Source organism: Muntiacus reevesi, chromosome 18, assembly GCF_963930625.1.
Source record: "Muntiacus reevesi chromosome 18, mMunRee1.1, whole genome shotgun sequence".
NCBI lineage: Eukaryota > Metazoa > Chordata > Mammalia > Artiodactyla > Cervidae > Muntiacus > Muntiacus reevesi.
Window position 1 is genome coordinate 10250937 of NC_089266.1, and position 20456 is coordinate 10271392.

At 57.6% G+C, this 20456-nt stretch overlaps 2 protein-coding genes across 2 annotated transcripts; one reads left to right on the top strand and one right to left on the bottom strand.

The window, feature by feature from the left end:
- Positions 1–393: 393 nt before the first annotated feature.
- On the top strand, positions 394–9894 carry CBX2 (chromobox 2). The gene is made up of 5 exons (XM_065909312.1): positions 394–566; positions 638–681; positions 1736–1801; positions 4192–4297; positions 5480–9894. The coding sequence occupies exons 1-5, from the start codon at positions 495–497 to the stop codon at positions 6782–6784; spliced, it is 1593 nt and encodes a 530-aa protein (XP_065765384.1). The 5' UTR covers positions 394–494; the 3' UTR covers positions 6785–9894.
- Positions 9895–14816: 4922 nt separating this feature from the next.
- On the bottom strand, positions 14817–18268 carry CBX8 (chromobox 8). Its single transcript, XM_065910224.1, has 5 exons — positions 18138–18268; positions 17721–17764; positions 17470–17535; positions 17274–17340; positions 14817–16832 (listed from the first exon to the last, which is right to left on the bottom strand). The coding sequence occupies exons 1-5, from the start codon at positions 18204–18206 to the stop codon at positions 15945–15947; spliced, it is 1134 nt and encodes a 377-aa protein (XP_065766296.1). The 5' UTR covers positions 18207–18268; the 3' UTR covers positions 14817–15944.
- Between the last annotated feature and the right edge of the window lie 2188 nt (positions 18269–20456).

Genomic DNA, 20456 nt, shown 5'->3' on the forward strand with positions numbered 1-20456 from the left:
ACTTCCCCCCATTCGGGCCAGAACAATGGCTTTTTGCCCGGAAAACGAAGTTCGGCGGAGGCCGGGCGCGCCCCGCAGACCAAGCGGGACTCGGCGGGTGATCCCCACGCCAGAAGAAGGGAGGCGCTTCCTTCTTCCCCGCTAGGAACCTGCCCCAGCTCGGTGGACCCCCGCGCGCCACCCGTGCCCCCGGCCCAGCCAGACGAAGCGCGCGCGGGACCCCCGCCCCGGGCGCGAAGCCGAGCCCGCCGTGAACAATGCGCGCCCCGCCTCCTGGCACCGCCCCCGCGCGCTCATTGGTCCGCTCCGGAACTGGGCGGCCCGCGGGGGCGGGTGGCGGGCTGGGGCGCGCGGGGTGCGGCTGCGGTGCGCGTGCGCGGGGCGGGCCTGCGCGGGGCGGGGGCGGTGCTTTGTGTGCAGCCGGCAGGGCGCGCGGCGGCTGTGGCTGTGCGGGCAGCGGCGGGCGCCGCGGTCGGGGCGGGGCGCGCGGCAGCATGGAGGAGCTGAGCAGCGTGGGCGAGCAGGTCTTCGCCGCCGAGTGCATCTTGAGCAAGCGGCTCCGCAAGGTGCGTGCGGCCCGGCCCGCGCCCGCCCGTGCCCGCCCACCCCGGCTCACGCGCCTCTTCTCTCCCTGCAGGGCAAGCTGGAGTACCTGGTCAAGTGGCGCGGCTGGTCCTCCAAGTGAGTCCCCAACAATGCGGTGCCCGTCTTCCCGCCCGCGCCACCTCGGTGTGTGGTGGGAGGGCGGCGTGGGTTCCTCGCCCGCGCCGTCGGGGGGCGTCCGCGTGCCCGGCGGGAAGTTTGCGGGGGCCTCCGCGGGCTTCTCGGGTTTGGCGGTTAGGGGACGCCCAGCGTGCGCGGGGTGCCCTTTGTTTACAAGCCCGCGGGGCGCGGGGCTGGGCGGCCTCCCCGGAACCCCCTCCGGCCCGCCCCGCTCCGGTCCGGGCTCCCGGGCCGCCTCTCCCCACGCCCGGCCCGCGCCCCTCCGGCGCCGCGCGTTCCTCCCGCGCCCATTTGTTGCATGCGTCCCCGCCCGCTTCAACAGTCCCCGCGGGACTCCAGCCCCCCTCCTCTAGTCCGTATTTTCCCCGGCTGTAACCTGAGCTTTCTATTCATGGATGTAGGGCTTCTCTTTTTTTTCCCCCTCTTAATGGAAGGGAGGGAACTTGGCATCCCGGAAGGGGCTGTATTTACAGGCGATTCGCGCAGACCCAGTTCCCCATTCTTCCCGGACCCCACTTTTCTTTCTTTGCTTTCCCCTCCGGGTGCCCCGGCCGGTGTTGGCCTGAATGCCAGCAACAATGTTCTTCATCCTTGGGCTGCGTTTCTGTGCCCCTAAGCGCCCCCCTCTCTGCATCCTGCGGGAAGGAGCCTTCCCTTCCCTCCCTGGCTCCGGGCCAGGGTTTGGGGTCTTCCCTTTCTGCAACTTTCCATTTTATTGGGATTTGTTTTCCTCCTGTGGGAGGCTGTAGAGTCCTCCTGAGGCCGGGTGTTAATTGGGGGTGGAGGCAATGGTTTCCCTTTGAGTTTGAGGACAAGGTGTTGGCTTCAGAACTCAGTGTCCCAGGAGTTCATCCTGTACGTGGGTGAGACCTTGGGGAACTCGCCCCAGTACCCCGGTTCCCTGGCTGCCAGCAGGCATCAGGGAACAGTGGGGCAACCCCACTTGGGCTGGTTTAGGAAGTGGTTGGTCACTGCCTAGAACTTTAAGATGTCCTGTTCTTTGCTTTTCCAGACACAACAGCTGGGAACCAGAGGAAAATATCCTGGACCCGAGGCTGCTCTTGGCCTTCCAGAAGAAGTGAGAAAGTTAACCAACCTGTGGGAGGGGGAAGCCAGTTGGGGGGACCCTGGCCTGTCACACGGTCTTTCAGGGCAGTGCTGGCCCTCCAGAGTTCCTGGGCTCAGGCTGTGGTTTGAAGTCCCAGGTGAGTCGTCTTTTCCCTCCCTCCCCCCGGAGGGCCAGCACGGTGTCCAGATCTTGGGAATCCCTGAGTAAGTGCTGCTTTTGGTCTTTGTGACAGACTTGCCAAAATGAACCTTCTTGGACATCCTTTGTGAAAAGTTCTGGCTTCTCTTCTTGGCCTTTGCTGTTGACTAGTTTGCAAACAGCCCTAATAAAAACCAGGATGGCAGGTTTGCCCTAAAAAATGCAGACCTGGCCTCCCAGTCCTCATGGGTGGATTGAGCAAAAGAAGGTTCACCGAGGGGACAGGAACACACAGCAGAAAGTTATGCCTACTATGGTGTGTCTGGACCAAGAGCAGCACGTTTATTTTTTTTCTGTGCTGCAAAACAGCTGGTCCCAAGTGAGCACCATGGGGGCCCCCTCACCAGTCTCGGGCTGAATTTGCTTCTGTAATTCAAGATGTCATATCTATTTTTAGGTAGGAGACTTGGGTTAAGAGAAGCCTCTTTGAGACACTCAGGGGAAAGTGTGGCGAGTGACTTGTGGTGGCATAAGGTCCCACGGAATTCCAGAGCAGGCTGGTGGGTGTAAGGCGTGGGAATTGCCCTATTGGTTGTTGCTGTTTATAGTCTCTAAGTCGTGTCTGACTCTTTTGCGACCCCATGGACTGTAGTCCATCAGACTTCTCTGTCAATGGGATTTCCCAGGCAAGAATACTGGAGCAAGTTGCCATTTCCTTCTCCAGGGGATCTTCCTGACCCAGGAAGTGAACCCGCATCTCCTGCATTAGCAGATGGAGTCTTTACCACTGAGCCACCAGGGAAACCCCTTGCCCTGTTGGTAGAGGCTGATAAATTAAGTGCCCAAAAGCTTTCTCAGATGGGGTCAGTCCAGCCAGCTGTTCTCTGTTGGTTCAACCTATGTCCACCATGTTTTTTGCTCTAGCAAGATGTTTTGGGCCTTCTCAGATGGGCCATGGCAATGGGGGGAGAAGTAAGAGATTTCGGTGTGGGTTGAGAGAGAAGACAATGAGCATATGCTTGCCTCTATACCTTTGAAAAAACTTACCAGCAAGCTTGCTGTCTGCTATTTAATTCATAACTCAAGTGCTGTAGGTCCCAAGGGGTGGAAGCTAGTACCTTTTTCTGTAAGTGTCCTGATTGTCCAGAGTGTGTGTGTCTTTCACTTCACTTTTACTTAAAGCACAACAGGCAAGAACTGAGGTTAGCAGATGTCACAGAGATAGATGCAAGAGTTTAAAAGAACCATGAGGTGCTCTGGTTTACATCACAGGGGAGAGAAAACTGGGAGGTGGGTGCTCTGCCTTGTCCTCTTCACCCCCAGAAATTCTCCCAGAATCTAAGAACTGGTGGTTATTTGCTTGGTGTGGGGATGTGGTCTTTGACTGTCAGGGGAAATCCAGATTCTGGGCCCATGGGCACAGGTTAATATGTCAGCAGAGACCCATGAGTGCTCCTGTCCTTTTAGGAGACCGGCTGGGGCTGCTCTGAGAGATCACCTTACAGGCGCCAATGAGATGGTGTTTGCGCATTTTAATTACCTGGAAACTACTTCAGATAGAGCCTCTTCCCCTGGGGTAGCCTGGAATACATGCTTTCGGGGTTGTGGGTGGGGGTGGCTCTTTTGGCCCTCTGACCCCGAGTCATGGAGCTAGTTAACACTGTCCCGCCTTGAGCCCCAGCCACCATACAGTCAGATGCCGCCAGTACTTCCATCAGAGCAGAGTCTAGGAACAGAAAGAACTTAGGAAAAGGAAACAGATAAAGAAATATGTGCTTGGGGCACTGGCTCTGAGTAAGACTGTGGGGAAGAGGACCCCTTGGTTACCCCGGTGCTCCCATGACTGAGATTTTATGCAGGAGGTAGAGAGGTGGAGGGTGGAGGGCAGTGGTCCTCACCTCCCTGGCCCTGGACTCTCTTGTTTGGATTGAGAAAGTTGGACCATGTGACCATGAAGACTCCTTCTAGTGGCATTGTAGAATTTCTGCTGGACTATCTCCCTGCAGGTTTGCACAAGGTTGTTTTAAGAGGAGTCAGAGAAAACTGGGAATAATTCCTTTCCCAGCTTTGCTTGAATTTCTTGACTTGTCTTTACTGAAATGTAAATGAAACAAATCTGCACCCCTGACTTGGATGTGTTCATTAACAGGGTATGTTTTTGCAGGGAAACTGGTGATAAGCTACCTGGGGGGATTTGAAACCATAGGGTTCCAGGATAGCCGAAGGAAAAGTATGTGACTCTGATTGCTGATTGTCTTCAGGGAACACGAGAAGGAGGTACAGAACCGGAAGAGAGGCAAGCGGCCGAGGGGCAGGCCAAGGAAGCACACTGTGATGTCCTCCTGCAGCCGACACTCCAAGCTCAAGGTGGGTGGCTGCTGCCCTGGATTTGGCGGCTTACCCCCAAGTGCTGGCTTTCTGCCAGCCCAGTGAAAAGTGGTGGCAGGAGGGTTGCGGGCTTGGGGGACGGAGGCCAGCTGGCATCTCCACACAAGTCTTTGCCTTGCTCAGAAGACCTTGGCTCTGCTTCCCTCTGGACTGCCACTCTGAGGGTCTGCCAGCAGGGGGCAACAGTGAACCTCAATTCTCCACCTCCTGCCCCGTCCCTCTGGGGTGACTGAGCACCACCCCCACCCCAGCTGGTTTCCTACTCCAGTGAGGTCCCCTCTGTGCTACTTTCTCACCTCCAGTGGCTTACGAGGAACCAAATACAGAACACGTGTATACAGTAGGTGCTCATAGGTATGCCAAGTAGGCACGGCTAAAAGTTGCGCACATACCTGGGCTCCATGGCACAGCTGCAAGAACAGATGTGTCTTTGATTTCTCTCTTGAAAGCACTGCCCTCCAGGCCTGAACGCACACATTGGCTTGAGAAGCGGCAGCAAGGTGGGGAGCCGGCCAGGCAAGGAGGCCCCAGACTCCCTGGTTTTGACTCCATCATCCCCAGTTCGGGGCAGAAGAGCTTTGTGGCTAAGAGCAGGTGTTGACTCTGTCTCCCTAAAGCACCCCTTTTGCACAGGGACCTGAGAACCAAGAAGATGTGTCAAATTAGTGTTTGGGATGACACCCAGATGATGTGGAGGGCAGTGGTTTGTTTTCCTGTGTGCTAGAAGGGTCTGAAGGGATTGTCTTTGGAAATGGAGAGATTGAAGCAAGATGTCCTGGTTGCAGAGCCCTTGCACATACTACTTCACTCCACCCTGCCCCTCTGAGACATGTGAATCATGCTGTTATGAATTTCCCTGTGCCAGGTGTCTGCCAAGGGCCGGGAGCTTCTCACAGGCCCCTGGAAGGCCCAGGGCCCAGTGTCAGCCTGCGAATGTTTCTGTCCATCACTCGGGCTTCTCTTTGTGAGCCACCTGTTTTTCTTTGTTCTCCTTCACTTCTAACTGCATTGCTTAGGACATCAGAACCAGACAGTGAGATTGCACCCTCCTGGCCACCCCTCTGGTCTGGAAGCCACAGGAGAGGCTTGGCTCCAAGGTGTCCAATGAATGCCCCTGGAGACCAGGCTTTAGAAGTGATACCTCATCCTTTGTCGTTGCAGGAATCTGACGCCCCTTCCAAATCTAAATCCAGCAGCTCTTCCTCTTCCTCCACGTCCTCCTCTTCCTCCTCAGAGGAAGAGGAGGACAGCGACCTAGACGCCAAGAGGGGCCCACGGGGCCGCGAGACTCACCCAGTGCCCCAGAAGAAGGCCCAGATCCTGGTAGCCAAGCCTGAACTGAAGGACCCCATCCGGAAGAAGCGGGGCCGGAAACCCCTGCCCCCGGAGCAGAAGGCGGCCCGGAGGCCTGTGAGCCTGGCCAAGGTACTAAAGACGGCCCGAAAGGACCTGGGGGCGCCCGCGGGCAAGCTGCCCCCTCCACTCAGCGCCCCCGTGGCCGGCCTGGCGGCCCTGAAGGCCCATGCCAAGGAGGCTTGCAGTGGCCCCAGTGCCATGGCCACCCCAGAGAACTTGGCCAACCTGATGAAGGGCATGGCCGGCAGCCCCAGCCGTGGGGGCATCAGCTGGCAGAGCTCCATCGTGCACTACATGAACCGAATGAGCCAGAGCCAGGCCCAGGCTGCCGGCAGACTGGCCCTCAGGGCCCCAGCGACCAGCAAGTGCAGCCTCGGGCTGGACCTCAAGATGAGGACGCAGAAGGGGGAGCTGGGGATAAGCCCCCCAGGAAGCAAAGTCCCAAAGGCCCCGAGTGGAGCTGTGGAGCAGAAAACGGGGAGCACAGGAGGACCCCCGCACGTCCACAGTGGCAGCAAGGCCCTTGCTGGGTGCCTGGGCCCCCAGCCTGCACCCACCCAGGAGCTAAGTCTCCAGGTCTTGGACTTACAGAGTGTCAAGAATGGCACACCAGCGGGGAGCATGGTCGCCCGCCATGCCCCAGCCACCAAGGGCATTCCTGCCACCAACCCAGCCACTGGGAAGGGTGCCGGGGGTGGCCCCACTGCAGGAAGTGGGACCGGCCTGCCCACCGACGCCAGCAAGAGTGAGAAGCTGGCCTCCAGGGCAGCCGCCGTACCCACCCCTGCAGGCAAGAGGGACTGTGGGAAGGGCAGCACGGCCCCCGTGCAGGAGGGCCACCCCACGTCAGGAGAAGTGCGGAAGACAGCCGCGCTTTCTGAGATGAGTACCGGTGAGGAGAACAGCAGCTCCGACTCGGACCCTGACTCAGCCTCTCTGCCCAGCGCCGGGCAGAACCTCTCCGTGTCTGTCCAGACCAGCCAGGACTGGAAACCCACCCGCAGCCTCATCGAGCACGTCTTCGTCACTGACGTCACCGCCAACCTCATCACCGTCACAGTGAAAGAGTCTCCCACCAGCGTGGGCTTCTTCAACCTGAGACATTACTGACGCCGCCTGGCTGCCCCGGCTCCCCTGCCCGTCTCTGGCCTCTGGCTTTGCTTTGATATGTGGCTTGCATCCCAAATCCTCTCCAGGGGCCGGTGGCCTCCTTCAGGAGCAGGCTTGGGTGGGAACTCCCCTGGACCCGGCCTTCCCTGTGACTTTAGCAGGGGAGGCACCATGATGCCTTGCTGCCTCGCCTTTACCCTTGTTCCTACCTCTGGGCCTTTGCATTGCTCCCCTTTTGCCTCAGGAAGTCTGGGTGGCTGCCTGGGGCTCAGTGAAATGTTCCCAAGAGCATCCTGTGTTTCTTAAGCCCAACCACATTTGCTATTTGAACCGCCTTCGTGGTCTGTGATGACAGCGGTAGTCAGCTTGCCTCCCCGTGTCCCCTGGGCACGGGTATTAAGAGGAGGGGTCTTCTCCAGGTCCAGCTTGGCTGTTCTGGCCAGTGGCTGGAAGAGAGGGTTGCTTAAGGCTGGGGGGAGGTAAGGCCTGGGGGCTGCTGCTCCTGGGAGGACTCTGCTCAGGGTGTGGGAGGAGCGGGGAAGGGGGAATGCTGGTCAGAACCCTCCACTCAGCGCAATGCCTGAGCCGGCAAGGGTGAGGACACTGTTCGCCTCCTTGTCTCTGCTCTCACCTCGGAAAGCTGAGGGCTTGTGGCCTTAACGTTAGCCATCAGGCGTGGCAGTTGAGATCAGGAACCCTAGAGAGGTAGGTGTGGGTGCTGTCTCACGCTGATTCAGATTAACAGCTGCAGCCCCCACATGTTGACCCAGAGTTCAACATGGGCAGGGAGGGGACTGGTCTCAGAGCTGTTCAGCCCGAACCTCCCAAGCTTGGGGGACAGGAGAAAGATGTCCTTCCACTGCCCTTCTTTCTGCCACCTGGAGCAAGGGCTGCCTTAGTCTTAATCGTGGCCCCGCAAACTGGACCATGTGGGCAGCTGCTGGAAGTAGGCTTCCCTTCCCCTGCGCTGGCTTCCCGCACTTCCCACTTACCTCCCCTGACAATCCCCCCCACCGCCGCACCTCGGGGGGTTCCATGTTCTCTTTCCCAGCTGAGAAGCTGTATCTGTACCATTTGGGAAGTGGGACAAATCTGAGTGGTCCACCTGGCAGAGTGTCTCGGAAAGGCCGGAGCTGCCAGCCCGGCTGCCTCCCCAGAGATGGCTGAGTCCGGAAGTGGTCCTGGCAATTCCAGCAAACAACAGAATTGCTGTTACTGACTTGGGGCAGAGAGGTGCATCAGTGAGTGGAGTCACTGGTCTTTGATGCCAAAAAGAGAAGTGGGAATGCAGGGAAGTTTATTTCTGCTTTGATTACCAGTTAACATCAGCCAGCAGGTGTAGTCTTCTGTTGTTCCCATAATCCTCAGGGCAGGGGACACAGTGGGCTCTAGTGTCTGAGGGTAGGCCTCCCAGGACTCCAGTCCCCCCAGTCCCTCCTCACCCTCCACGCCAAATAGCAAGATATGGCTTTTGTGTAGCCAAATCAATTTCAGCAGTGTGCCTTTGGGGACGGATCCACATCCAAGACCTGGTTGAGGGATGTCCAGATGCAGTTTCTGACTCGTGTGTGATAGCTATGCTATCTGCAATTGGAATGGTGCCCACTTGGGCAGACCCGAGGGCTGGGGGTCCCAGACACCTAGGCTTAAACTGGAAAATGGGCGGTAAAGGGGAAGAGTGTCCCCTCCATTACCCCAGCAGGAGATGGAGAGATGCCAGTGCACTGCCCCGTCTGAAAGGAAGGGGTGCCAGCACACTGGGCCCCTGGCACCAGCCTCAGTCCTGTCCCCAGATGCCCCTGGGTGTGACTAAAGGGACCCAGGCTGCCTCCCCATCAGAGGAGCTCATAACCTTCAAGTTGTGCTGCCTTAAGAGGCTGCAGAGCCAGGCCGGCAGCAGCTCTCCCCTTCCCGCCCTCAGGGCGCCCCCGTTCTGGGCTGACTACCCGGCTCCAGCTGCCAGGTCTTCAAACCCCGACCAGGTGCCAGGTGCCTTTCTGTTTACCAGCTACTTCAATCCCAAAGTTTGAATCTGTAAACATCTTACTCCCAGCCACTTTGCCTTCTTGCTGTGTTGCATGTTTTTTCTTGGTGCTTGTGAGCCCAAGTGGTTCATGTCTATAAGTGTGAGTGTGTGTATACACACGTGCAGGCGTGACAGCCTTCGCTGAAGAGTTGGAGAGATGCTCAGAGTTGGTTGTCATGTTTACCGATAAATCAAAGCAGTACTTTTTCATTTGCTGCTGTGTGTGTGTGTGTGTGTGTGTGTGTCTGTATGTGTGTGTGTGTGTGTGTGTGTGTGTGTGTCTAGGCATTGGTCACACATCTAACTGGTTTCTTTATCCTGCAGGGTTTCCTATGCTGAACTGCATCACAGTGTATATTGAGTGTTGTTTTAATCCTGTTTTGTCAGTTTGCTTTTGTATTGGATAGGAAGAATGGCCAGTCTTGTCTCCTATAGGGGATTTGGCATATTTTTATATATATATTTTTCATACCAAAAAGAGTGTTCCTTGTTTGGGGTTACACTCAAAATTCTGACCTGACTAAGAGGGCTCTAGGCCTAGAGGTTTCATTAGGAGAGAACTTTGGGGGAGGACCAGAGTTTTGGACCATTGCCAATCACTGGCTTGATTTGTGTTTTTTAATTTAGAAAAAAAAAGCCCAATCATTCATGTATGCCACTTCTAATTACTTTAAACTATGGGTGTTTGTTTGCTTTTTTAAAAGAGAACAAAAGTGGATATGTTATTGCCCTGGGAAACTTAAGATCTTTGTTGAAACAGCTCAGCAGCCCAGCCCCCATATTCAGTCAGGACCAACCAGTTAAAAGGAAAAACTTCCCCCAGGAAACTCACAGTGGTTTGGTGGGGGAAGGGTGGGAGGAGAGGAAGGTAGTGCCTAGAGGACCAGATCTTTGCTCACGTGCATCTAAAGATTCTGTGGATTTTCTAGTATTTTTTGGAAAACTAACACTAGCCATAGGTTGCTGATCTTTTTAGACGGATGTTAATTTATTTTGTAGGGGAGAGCCATTAGCAGATGGTGTCAGAGGGTTTTTGTCTTAACTTTTTGTTAACTCTTAGTATATCAATAAATTGTTAACTTTTCAGCTTGGTGTGTGTCATGAGTGAAACAGCAGTCTATTCACTTTACCTTTCTTGAGGCAAAATACTTATCTCAACTTGAATCATGGGGTGAAAAAATTAAGGGTTTTGCAAAAGTCTCAGGCACTCTAATGGGGTCAAAAAAATGTTTTTCTAAGCAAAGAAGTGGGTTTGATTATGAGTCCCTACACCAGAATTTCCCAGAGAGGGCAATTGGACACTGAAGGGGACATTTGGCAATGTTGAGACGATTGTGGTTGTCACAACTGGGGCGCAAGGGTGAGTGTTATTGCTACTGGCATCTAGCAGATAGAGGCCAAGGATGCTGCAGTATGTCACAAGTCAAACTCACTTTGAGACATCTCCCAGAAGCTAATACTTTAAAACAAACCAAAATTTCCACATGTGCATGTGCACACCCCACCCCCAGTATCCAAATGATCCTGTGTTGGAAAACTACTCAACCCCTTGAATTCACCACATGTGGTAACACTTTAAAAGGACACAGCTATAAAATTCAGGGGTGTAGCCATGAAGCACAAGAAGCTTTGAATCTGGTTCTTCTGTGACTCCTAACCCATGGCTCATAATAAAGAGACGATTTGCTTATTATATAACCTTCCTTGGTCCTTTAGGTTTGCATTACCCTCAGCATGAATTTATTCATAAATTTCAGCCTCCAGGGAGAAGGAAGCTCCCTTTGAAGTAAAGAGAAGAACTTGGGCCTGGATGTTGGCCACCACTGGTTGAAAGGCTAGCTGGGGCGAAGGCCTGAATGTTTTAGTTCAGGAAGAGATTCCCACTACAAAAATGCTTCTTCCCCCAGCTCTGGCCGGCTCCAGAAAAGGCCCGCGAATTTGAAATCGTTCTTGCGGGGAAGGCGACTGGCATGTTTTTTGTTGTGCCTTCGGAGGCTGGCGTTATTTTCTTTTGGAGAAGGTGGGCAGGGACGACCCTAGCCGTCCTGTCCTCTGGCTTTTGAGGGCAGCAGAAGGGATTGGGGATGTCCAGGAAAGAGCAAGCTAGAAGAGTAACAACCCGCGCGGCTCCCGCGAGCCCATTTGTACAGAGAGACAGCCAGACGTGTAGGGGGGGCCCTGACCCACACTGGCCTTTGTTAGTTTCTGCGCTGCTGATCTGATCGCCTAATCCACCGCCTTCCCAGAAGAATGGGCTGGGCTGCCAAGGGGCCCGACCCGGCCCGAGAGCCCGGCCCGCGGCCTCCCTGGGGCTCAGCCCCGCGCCGCTGGGTCCAGCACGAGGGTGCCTGGCGGATCAGGCCGCTGGACTCCTCCTTCTTCCCTACCTTTGTGGCTGGAGGGCCTGGCCGAAGGGAGGTCGCGGAGGAGGAGCCCACGGTGGCCCACTCTAGAGTACTTTTGGGATGGAGAGACGAGGCGTTCCCTGCTCCCCTGGCGACCCAGAAAGGCATCGCCTCCGGGAGTGGGTGGGCGCCAGTGAGCGGGGTTGAGGCCATCGCCTCTAGAGGGCGCGCGCGACCCGCGAAGATCGGGCCGCTGGCGCTTTGGACGCGCGAGGAATATTCCCCACCCCCGGTTCCGAGCTGCCAAAGGGAACCGAATTGCACGATCCGCCACACAATTGCTCTGAAACACACACACACACCCAAAAGTCTCCAAAGTTTTAGGAAGTAAGCCCCGGCCCCAAGCCTCTTTCCTCCTGTCCAGACTCCGAAGGCTGGAGGTAGAGCCGGATCAAGCACTGAGACGCCCCCAACTCGAACCCCAGTTGGATTCCAGGCACCCTCTGGCCCTGGGGGATTCTGGGGTGAGAAGAGGGGAAAATAATATGAGCCCCCCCACCCCCAAGTCTTGGGGCAGGCCTGTTCACTATTGAATCTCCCGCACACAGCCCGGGTCCTCGACTAGGATCTGTACAGTTAAGAATCAAACAGGAGACCAAAAAAAAAAAAAAAAAAAAAAAAAAAACACCAACCCAATGCTCTCTCTCCAAAGAGCCGTAAAAATTCCAGTTCTGCCAGTGTGTGTGCTGGGCCAAGCTCCCTGCTGGCTACGCAGCAGTAGATGGCCCTGCCCTTCGGAGGCAGAGGAATGCCTCTGCCCCAGGCAGCATCACAGGCCCAGGCCTCCACACCTGGTGTCTTTCCCAGAGCATCTACCCACAAAACCCGCTGGAGAAGCACCAGATCAAGGCCAAGGCTGGTGATGGCCAGACAGCCGGGGAAAGGGGGCAGAGTCGGTGCCCTCCCATCTCCCTGTCTCCCAAAGCAGGAGCCCACTTGGTTGCCCAATGCGGGAGACAGTCTCTGTGGAGAGACGGGGCAACGGCTTGGCCACCCGCTGCGACCCTCCCCAAGCCACTGCACTCCACTCCCGGCCCTCTGACTCTGCCGGCGTCTCAGCCCCTCACGTCGGAAGGCTGACCCATGGCCCCAAGGCCAGGTGCCTAACCGCTCCCTCCCTTCCAGGTCCACATACAGGCCGAAGACTAGAGGAAGAAGGCGGGAGAGCTCCGCCAGAGGCGCGGTCACCGACTCAATGGGCAAGAGTAGGAGATGCGCCAGCCTATTTGTGCCCACACCCCTCCCTTCCGGTTCTGCCAAGTGTGCCTAGATTTGCGCTTCTCCTGGTGGCGACGTCTGCTAGATCTCTGGGGGGTGAAACTGCGCTCTGTGCGGTGGCCCCTTTGGGGTCCCCAGGGCGGCTCTCCTGTGCAGGCTTCACGACCCCACCCCATTGCTGCAAAGTCTCGGGCCAGGAAAATCTAAGGAACCCCCACCCCACCCTGTGCTCTGCGCTACCCCGAACCATTTCTCTCCCAGTGTTGGGGCTATTGCCCCCCCCCCACCCGACCAGGGACTGAGAGGCTTGGGGGGGGGGGGTTTGCCGGGGGCGGGGGGCGCGGGGCTGCGCCTCAGCAGCTCCGGGTTCACTAATCACATCAGCGAGCTCTGCGCCGGCTCGGAGCAGCCAGTTGCCTAGCAATACCCGCGAACTCAATTCCTCAATCAATAGGCGCGAGGCGCTGCAATTCGGGGAGCGCTGGCAAGGCTAGGTGGATCTGGGGGGCGGGTCCCAGGACAACACTGGTGAGCAGGCGGGGAAGACTGAGCAGCCCGGCGCCGAGGCGCGGGGCGTCAGGGACCAGGACATCAGGCCTGGGGGTGGGGTGAGCCGGGGGAGTCCCGCCAGGAGAAATGGGAACCCGGAGGTCGCGCCCATCTCCCCGGTATCCCCGAGTTCTGCCCAGACCGCAGAGAAGTGCAGTCTGTAGGTGAGGAAAGCCAGGACCTTCCCCTTTAGAAGGCTAAGAAGAGTCACTTACCGCTTCCTCCCAACCCTACTCTTCTGCCCCGCCGGATTGGCATCCCCCCAGCTGGGGAATGGCCTACTGGAAACAGAATCGTCCAGGGCCGATAGGGGCGAGAGAGGCGGGTGGGATGGGTCATGAGCGAGGAGGGAAGGGTCCTCTCCTCCCGGGGCGCCTGTTCCCTTTTCTAGAGGGCCGGAAAAAAGGAACAAAACCCGAGACACGTCTCTATTTACAAAGTATGTATTTAAACACGTAAAAAGCGGTATTGGATACAGACATTCACAACCGCAGAAGATACGTGCCAAGCTTCACTCGAGCTGAGGCGGAGATCGATTCGAGATTTGTACAAATCTTAGAATTAAATAAACCCAACACCCGCACATCTCGCGCGGTTGCAGACGCCCAGCCCCGCGGCCCCTGCCCTGCCCACCCACCCCCAGGTCAGCGTCGCAAGAGCGAGCAAAGGAGACACGCGGACGGCCACGGACAGACAACAGGACAGATAGGCGGTAGGGCAGAACCAGGCTGGCCGGGGAAGGTCGGAAGGAAGGGGCAAAGTCAGTCCCAAGGGAGGGAGATGAGGGTGAAGGCAGGAAAGGAGGGAGGGAAGGCAGCCGCCAGGTAAAGGCATGGGTCCTGGAGTGACCGTCCACTCGGTAACAGACATGTCCCTTCAATGAAGTTTCATCTGAAAATAGCGTCGATATTTAAATAGATACACTTGGTCAACGGCGCTTCTTTATACAAAGTCTAAAATACCAGTTTTACAAATGTGAGCAGATAAAAATCCCTATTCCACGGGCTTTTTATAGGCGCAATTTGATAATTAAAAAAGAAAAATCATGTACTCCGTCTTCCTGTTTTTATCCCCTCACTTCAAAGGCAAGAAAGTCTGGAGGAGAGAGAGGCTGCGAAGAGGGAGTGGGAATACGGGAGTGCGGAAGAGAAACCAGGCAGGGGTCCCCGCCCAGTCCCCCCAGGATCGAGAAGTTTCCCCCTCAGTCCCGGCTCCCCGCCTGTCTCGCCGGGAGTCTGTGCTTCCTCCCAAAGCGCCGGGCCCCCTCGCCCCTCCCTCCCCTAGCAATGGGAAGTTAGATTCCCTCTGGCCCTTTAAGGGTGGGGGAGGGCGAGGAGGCCGCAGGACCAGTCCTCGAAGGGACCGGGATGTGAGGGGGGCAGATTTGTGCTTTTGAGTCAAAAGAGGGGCGCGCGTCCTGCGTCCTTGGAACACAGCGTGGTCACGAGTCGCCCGGGGCGGGGGCGTCCCGGGACCCGCCGCCGCGCGCAGGCCTCCCCAGCCGCGCCGGCCGTCTCTTCTCCAACTCCCGCTCCTCCCTCCCCCTCTGGCGGAGTTTGAATGTCGAGTTCAAATAGAGAACACTCCGCGAATCGAAAAGGCCTATAAATTATAGCTTTTGCTTTTAAGAAAGGGGGAAAAAAAAAAGAAAAAAGGAAAAGTTCTGATGCGCTCTCTTGGATGGAAACCTCCCCTCGCCCCCTCCTTCCCTCGCCCCGCCAAAGCCGCAGGGGTGCCAGTCCTGCCCAGCTCCGAGGTGGAGCTCAGACCTCCACCGCACTCCCAGCCGAGCTGCGACCAGAGCCTGGGTGCGAAGCCTCCGCTCCCAGCCGCCCCCCACCCCCGTGGGTCCCCTAGGGTGGGCCTGTCCGGCCCGGCGTTCTCCAGAGAGCTGGCGGCCCGCCCTCCCCGAGGGAAGGGGACTAGTCCAACTCTTCTTGGGAGGTGGGGGTCACCGTCTCTCCTGGCGAAGCTAGAAGACGCGAATAAGAAAAGTCCACCCCCGAACACTTCTCTCGTAAAACAGCAACTGTCTCGAACTCTGGGCACCGACATGCAATCCTCCCAATTTATCCTGGCATTTCGGGAATGTAAACAGATTCGCTGGGTTTCTTTTCTTTCTGTGGAGTAAGGAAAGGAATCGAGGGAACCGGGGGATTTTGTCCACATGACATACCTACGATCCGATCTGTGTGTACAACACACACATCTCCCGTAAAGTGCTTTTCCTGGTGTGGTCCTGGGGGGACTCTGCTGCTCCCCACCCACCCGCAACTTTTTACCTTCAACTTCACACACACAAAAATTACTCGTTAAAACTTTGCTTTTCCCCCAACAGATTTCTTAATCTTAAAACATACCAAAAAAAAAAAAAAAAGTAGGAAAAGGAAAAAGACTGACCCCACCTCCTCCCTTTCTGATTGGGGAGCCAATCTTTTGTTGGCCTGGTCAACCAATGGGAAGAGAGAAAAAAATCCGGGTCCTGCCTTGGTTCCAGGGGTCTGCCCCGGGGCTGTGGGAAAAAGGAGGAGGGGTGAGGTGGGCAGGCTGAGTCCCTCCAGACACCTACAGAGGCCAAGTGCCCAGGTCTTCATCCTCCCTACTGCCCTGGGTGGCTGTCAACCCCCTCTTGCCCCAACTCAGCCTGTCTTCCCCAACTAAACCACAGAGTCTCTCTCTCTCCTTGTTTAAATAAAACAACTTCAAGAGTTGAAATATATATATTTAGATATTTTTCTTAAATAACATATTTACATCTAATAGAAAATATAACTCTAGAGATAATCTTTCCAACCAAAACTGAGGGGGAGGGATGAAAGGAAAGGGGTTGTGTGAAGGTAGGGACCGGACAGGGCCAGCCAGAAGGCCGCCTCCCCACCCAGAAATAAAAAGCATTATGCCAAGTTTGCACTCTCACTCTCTCTCTCCTGCTCCCTGGTCTTGGGATCACCCACCCAGATATTCATCTTTTCTCTTTAAAAAACCCTTGGTCCGTGTTACTTTCCTTAATGGTGACGGTCAAAAAGTTTGAGGTCACATCGGTGACTACCACCTTCTCCAAGTTGGTCAGAGAAGGGCTCCAGGATTCTTCCTCTGGGTCCCCCAGGATTCTGGCCACTGGGATTCTGGCGATGAGGGAGGGCCTTCCCCCTTGCGCCCCCATGTCCCGATACAAGCCCCCCACAGAGCCAGGGGTGCCTGAGCCATGCCTGACCCGGGGGCCACCAGGGTCCAGGGTGCCCTGGCCTTTGGCCTCCAGGAAGGCAGCCCTGTGCTTTATGACCCTGGCTGGAAAGGTGTCCACAGCCAGCTTGCCTGTGGCCTCAGTGGGGCTAGGGCTGGCCACACCACACTGGGCCAGGTCCGAGTCCTGCCTTCGAGCCAGCTGGATCACGCTGTGGCCAGCTGGGAACTTTCCTAACCCGGAAGCAGTATCGTCCAGCTTCCTGCCCTTGAGGTAATCTCCGAGGCCATCACTGGGTTCTCCCAAGGGCCTTTGTGAGGGGTCTAGGAGCTCTTTCCGGGGCTTTGGACCTCGCTTCTTGGAGCTGTCACCTGGCGAGCTGGGTTTGTCATCTGCACGGCTGGTGCCCCGTTCACGCTCCCGCTCTCGTTCCCTCTCCCTCTCTCGATCCCGGTCGCGCTCGCGGTCCCGAGGGGGCTCCACTCGGCAGGTGCTGCTGGTGCTGCTGCTGCTTCCCGGTGGGGAAAGACCCATGTTCCGAAGGCCCTCACGGGACCGGGAAGTAGAGGCCAGTTCTTGGGGTGAGCGGCCTGGGTAGGGGATCCGAATGCCTCTGGCCGAGTCACTTCGGAACTCGTATGTTTTGGCCTTTGCCTTGGCCTGGGCCTTCAAGAAAAGAGGGTAGTGTCAAGAACCGAGCAGGGCCCTTGCCCCGCCCCCACCTCCCCGACCCCTCTTCCAGCCCTAGCCTCCCAGGGTCACCCTCTGATGCCATGGAATTCCCATATGGGTAGGGGTGAAGTGTAGGGGTAGCACTTTGTCTGGAAGCAAAGGGGTAGAAGATTTGCCTGGAAGCAGTCATTTGTACAAGCACCCTTCTTATATTTGATTATGTCTATTTGAAATGGTTGAGGGGGTCTGATAAAGGAATTCTAATTTGGCTAAGCCCCTCCTCTCAGATACCCTTAGCGGTGAAGTGACAGCCTGTCTAGGGACTCCCTCCTGGATTACAAACAGCACACCCCATTGGTTCATAACCCCTCATGGCCTGCTTCCCACAAGCTGACACAGAACACTGCTGCCCACCATTGGACACTGTCACCCTACCTTGAGCAGGAAGGTTTTGGGTTTGGGTCCTCTTTTTTTGGGGCCATACAGCTCCATCTCTCGCTCCCTGCAGAAAGGAAGGAGGGGGGAAAGGGGGTGCGTGAGTGAAGAAACCAAGTGCGCCTCCAGTTGAGGCTGGACAGGAGCCACCCTTCGTGTTTCTAAGTGAGAAGCTGAAGCCTGGAAGGGCCTGTACCTTTCCTCAAAGGCTGCGAGCAGGCGAGCATCCAGGATGTTTTCTTCGGGTTCCCATGTGCTGTACCTAAAGGAAATCAGGAAGAAGTGGGCGTCAGTCCAGGGAGCAGAGAAAGAACCGCGGGTGTGTATGTGTATGTCTGTAACTTTTCTTGTTGCATTGTATTGTATTTCAATGTAAAGGGAAAAAGAGGAAGAAAGCAAGCTCCGGAATAACAGTCTGGGGTTGAGAATTGCACAGAACCTACTTACTTCTGCGACCAGCCCTTCCATTTCACGAGGTATTCCATGCGTCCCTGAAGATGCAAAAAGGAAATTGTGTGTGCACGGGGAAAAATGCATGACGGGGACACGAGAAATACATGCAAAAAATGCATGCACCGAATGAATGCGCTAAATCCCACCGCGAAAGGCACGCGCCCGCTGCATCACCCCCTGCACGAAACGCTGCACATAGTGCATGCACCGGCACTATGCATTCCCCCCACCCCGCCCCCCACCCATGCAATCTGTGCATCGCTGCAAGTCTAAGGAAAGCGCTTGGGCTCAGAGCCGCCGCCACGGCCGCGGCCGCTGCTGGGACCTGGGGGAAGGGAAGCTGGGTTGCAGCAGGGGGAGGGAACCCGGGCCGGGAGGGGAGGGCTCGGCCCAAGGCCCGGGGGCACCTACTTTCCGGATGCGCCGCTTCAGGAGGGCTTCGGCCGCGAACACCCGCTCCCCCACCGCTGAAAGCTCCATGTTGACTCGGCGCTTCCCCCCTTGGCCGCTTCCAGGAGCAGAAAAGCAGCAGCCAGCGCACGACAGACCATAATACTCTCCCGCTGACGTCAGTTCTCCTCCCCCTCCCGCGCGCTCGCTCCCTCCCTGCCCCCTCCCTCGCGCAGCTCCCTCCTCCCCGCTCGCTCCGCGCTTCCTCCCGCCCCACGTGTTGCTAACGACGTTGCTAAAGCCGAGCGGCCAGAGCCAGCTCTCCCGCGCTCTGATTGGGCGAACTCCGGGCCACGCCCCTCTCGCTTTCTCCCCCGCGTTGCTACGTGACCCGCGTTCCAATCGCCAGGGGGCGGAGTCCGAGGCGCACCGGAGACAGAGAGCGAGGGGGGTGGGGCCGCCGCCGGAAGTGGCGTAGCGTGGAGGCGGGCTCGGCCGCTGTCAGTCTGTTGGGCTGGCAGGGGGGCCGTCCACCCTCGGTCCCCGCCGGGGCCCCCTCCCCCGCCGCCAAGATGTCCCCCCGGTGCTCAGCGTCCCCCACAGCTCTAGCTGGGACCCTGGCGGCGGTGTCAGCCAGGCCCCGCCCCTTTGGCGACCCCCAACCCGCCCCACCCCCAACGCCAGGACTCGCGCTGTTCCCTCCCCCCGCCGCCGCCCGCGCCGCACAATGCACAATGCACAGGTGCTGGGGCGCCGCGGGCCGCGCCCGAACCCCCTAGTGCCGGCGACGCGCCCCTCGCCAGCTTTCCCACCCGGCCCCCTCCCCCCGGCTTGCACACCCGACCCTCGGTCTCCATGGCAACGGCCTGCCCCCGCTGCCGCCAGCCCCATCCCGCTAACAAATCAATGTGCCTGTGTCTCCTCCGGTCGCGCAACCCTGCCCTCGGCCACCCTCCGGGCCCTGCGAGCCGGGCTGGGCTCGAGCGCTCGCCCCCAGCTGGGAGGCCGAATGCAGACCCAGTGGCGGCCCGCCGTTGCCGCCCGAGTCTTCCCGCACCCCAGGATCCAGTGGGGGAGTTCGCGCGCCTTCTTCCTGCCCCCTCCCCGACCTGTCCCCGACACCCGCAGCCACCTGCCCCTGCCGCCAGCCCTCGTTGCTGTTCCACGCCAGTCCCTGGCCCCAAGTGTCGCTAGCCCCAGCCCAGCCGCTCCTTGCCCCAGGCCGGGGTATGTTGGGGAGGGCATGGACGACCATCAAAGCAGAGTCTGGAGCTTGGCTGGGGTTGGGGAGCGCGACTGGGGGAGCTCCCTGCTTCACCCGTACCCGGGCAACCCGCTGGGCCTGTGCCTCACTCTTCCTATTGGCAGCTCGTCCCAATGCGCGTGGCAGACACTGCGAGAAAACCCGGGGAGCCTCACAGTGTCCACTGAAGGTTGACGAAGAGGGGAGAAGGTGGCAGGGTCCAGGAAAGGGGGTGAGGACCGGGTCCCGCGTGCCTGGCGTTTGCACACACGCAAACTGCACGCTCCTGCTCAGCTCGCGGTGACCCGTGGCTGGAGTGGCAGCGACAGAGACAGAAGCCCCAGTCTGGGCCCAGCAATCCCCGACCTTTTTCTCTTACCGCCCAAGCTGCAAGTAACAGCACCCACTCCTCGGAACCCACGATTTAGTTAAAACATCGGTGATAAACTTGACTGGAAGCAGTTTCCCTTGGCGAGGGATGTGGTGGAAGAAAGAGAGAAAAAAAGGAGAACAAGAGAAAGGAGGAAAGGCTAGCCAAGGAGTCTGACTCGAAAGGGCAGGAAGCCCAGAGCGGAAAACCGGCCTCCTATCCAAAGTTAGGTGCGCGACGGGTGCGGCGCGGTCCTGGGTGCGCGGGACGGGAGAGATTCCCGCCCCCACTCTTACCCTCCCACTCCCGCACTCCCCGCCCCCACCCTTGGAAACGGGGCGGGGGTCCAGGTTTTGGCCTTGTTCAAACTTTACAAGGTGAGCTCTGGGTGAACAGTCTCATGTCTCTGGCCGTTCGGTCTTAACGAACAGCGAGTTGGCGACACCTAGATAGCCCTGGCGACCCGCGCGGGCTGCCCGCGAGAGGCCGCCGACGGCCGGGTCCTTAATCATAAAAAGTCATTCCCGGTAACAAATAGTTTCGTTGGCCGGTGCCAGCGATACAGCTGTTTCTGTTTAAGCTTAAATACTTTCCAACAGTTTGGGCAGTAAAAATAAAGTCGGCCTCAGCCGCCTGTAAGTGTCTGGTTTCCCCGCCCAGAGAAAGCCCACCCTCCGCCCTGGGCCCGGGTCTCTCTGCACGCCCCGCCCGCAGCCTCTTGGAATTC